The sequence below is a fragment of the Myotis davidii genome, unplaced genomic scaffold (genome assembly GCF_000327345.1).
Source record: "Myotis davidii unplaced genomic scaffold, ASM32734v1 scaffold13, whole genome shotgun sequence".
NCBI classification, from domain to species: Eukaryota; Metazoa; Chordata; class Mammalia; order Chiroptera; family Vespertilionidae; genus Myotis; species Myotis davidii.
The window spans coordinates 391,233-393,638 of record NW_006286243.1 but is presented as its reverse complement, the minus strand read 5'-3'; the positions used below and the strand labels follow the sequence as shown (position 1 = coordinate 393,638).

Below are 2,406 nucleotides of genomic sequence, written 5' to 3'. Positions count from 1 at the left end.
TCCTGCTGACCCAGACCCTTCTTGCTTCCTCCCTGCCCACTCTCAGTCGACCACAGCCGAGTGATTCTGCAAGGACGGGACAGTAACATCCCCGGGTCCGACTACATCAACGCCAACTACATCAAGGTCTGTGCTGCCCACCAGTCACACAGGAGGAGGGGCTGGGCCCTGGGAATTCCCCATCTCAGGGAGGTACCAGGTCCAGACACATGGCCAAAGCCAAAGCTGACGACTCACGTGGGTGAGGGTGGTGGGGACGCAGGACTGTCCCCGGCCAAGAGGTTCACCGTCCCGGTGTGTGTGTCTCTGCACTAGAACCAGCTGCTAGGCCCTGATGAGACCTCGAAGACCTACATCGCCAGCCAGGGCTGCTTGGAGGCCACGGTCAATGACTTCTGGCAGATGACGTGGCAGGAGAACACCCGTGTCATCGTCATGACCACCCGAGAAGTGGAGAAAGGCCGGGTAGGGCCGAGCCTCTCGCTACCCCCTGATCCCCACATCCCCTCCGTGGTACTCAGTGTCCACCACCACTAAACCAAAGAATGCCAGGGCAGAAAGGCACCTCTGAGGGCAAGGGTCCAACCCTTGTTGGGAAACAGGCACAGAGGCAAAGTCTTGGGTACACCCTGACTCCCCAGATCTCTGCTTCCAGCCTTGGGCGCTCCTGACCACCAGATGCAGGTTTTATTTATTTACTAGAGGCCGGATGCACAAAATGTGTGCAAGGGTAGGCCCTCGCAGCCCTGGCTGCCTCAGCTCTCACTGGCTCCCAGCTGCCTCGAAGCCCCGCCCACTGGTAGTTCCAGAAGGTTGTTCTGGAAGGTCATTTAGCCTCTGGTCTAATTAGCATATTAGCTCTTTATTATATAGGATTTTTAAAATACATTTTTATTGGTTTCAGAGAGGATGGAAGAGGGAGAGAGAGATAGAAACATCAATGATGAGAGAATGATTGGCTGCCTCCTGCACGACCCCCACTGGGGATGGAGCCTGCAACCCAGGCATGTGCCCTGACTGGGATTTGAACTTCGACCTCCTGGTTCATAGGTTGACGCTCAACCACTGAGCCATGCTGGCCGGGCCAGACACAGGTTCTAAATGGTCCTTCTGCCTTGAAGTGTCCAGAAGCAAACATTCCACCGATTCCACCTGCCCCCATCCAGGGAAGAGCCCCCTTTGATTTTTGGCAGAAACTACTGAGAAGTCAGTTTGTTTCCCAAAAATAAAATTTAGAATTGCGCCCCCAGCCTGTCCTGGAGCCAAAGTGACCCATCCAAATTGCGAACTGTTGCCTTCAGGACAGTCACACTCAAGAGTGGCAGTCAAGGCCTGGCGGCTTCTCCGAGACGCCCACTGCCTCCCGTGGGCCCGGCCCTTCTAGGTTGCTGTGCCTTTGCACAAGCTCGTTTGCTGCTAGGAAGCGACTTCCTCTCTCCACGCTATCTCTGCCTGACAGACCCAGTCCAAATGCTCCCTCCTCTGAGAAGCCATTTCTGATTCCTCCTTAACGGAGAGGGAGACTTAGCCTCTCCCTCCACCTTGTTCCACGGCTCCCCGCCCACCTGTCTCTCCATGAGCCCCTGGAGGCCCAGACTGCATCTTGTAGTTGTAGCGCCTGCCTGGCTCGCACAGCCGATGTGGACTGAATGACTTGTCAGGTGGCTGGGCAGGACTCAGCACTGGATCCTCAGGCTCTAACTCTTGGCCAGTCCATCCATGCCTCTAAGCCAGTGGTTCTCAACCTTCTGGCCCTTTAAATACAGTTCCTCATGTTGTGGTGACCCCCAACCATAACATTATTTTCATTGCTACTTCATAACTGTCATGTTGCTACTGTTTATGAATCGTAGTGTAAATATCTGATATGCAGGATGATCTTAGGCGACCCCTGTGCAAGGGTCGTACGACCGCCAAAGGGGTCGCGACCCACAGGTTGAGGACCACTGCTCTAAGCGATGTTGACTGGGCCAGCACCAGGACTCAGGACCTAGAGCAGGGCCCAGAGCCCCCTGTGTCACGCCTGCTTCCGCGCCTCACGCTCCGCCTCCGCCTTCCCTTCCAGAACAAATGTGTCCCCTATTGGCCAGAGGTGGGCACTCAGCGTGTGTACGGATCCTACGCTGTGACCAGCTGTGGGGAACAAGACACAGCTGAGTACAAACTCCGCACCTTACAGGTCTCCCCACTGGACAATGTGAGTGTCCCCCACCCTTGCCCCCTCCCGGGCCCTCCATGTCTGGTTGGGAGGGGGATGGAGCCATGTGTGGAGCAGCAGGCACTGACTCTGTGCACTGGGTCCAGGAGAACCTGGTGCGGGAAATCTGGCACTACCAGTACCTGAGCTGGCCTGACCATGGGGTCCCGAGTGAGCCTGGGGGCGTCCTCAGCTTCCTGGACCAGATC

General features: G+C 56.3%; 1 protein-coding gene across 1 annotated transcript in view; it reads left to right on the top strand.

Moving 5' to 3' along the window:
* Nucleotides 1-2,406, top strand: part of PTPN6 (protein tyrosine phosphatase, non-receptor type 6) — a 15,091-nt gene that overhangs the window by 9,496 nt on the left and 3,189 nt on the right. The window contains 4 exon segments of the mRNA XM_015559952.1: nt 47-126; nt 316-465; nt 2,066-2,197; nt 2,305-2,406. The exon segment at nt 2,305-2,406 is cut by the window's right edge and continues 3 nt beyond it. Coding sequence (XP_015415438.1) covers nt 47-126; nt 316-465; nt 2,066-2,197; nt 2,305-2,406 — 464 coding nt within the window.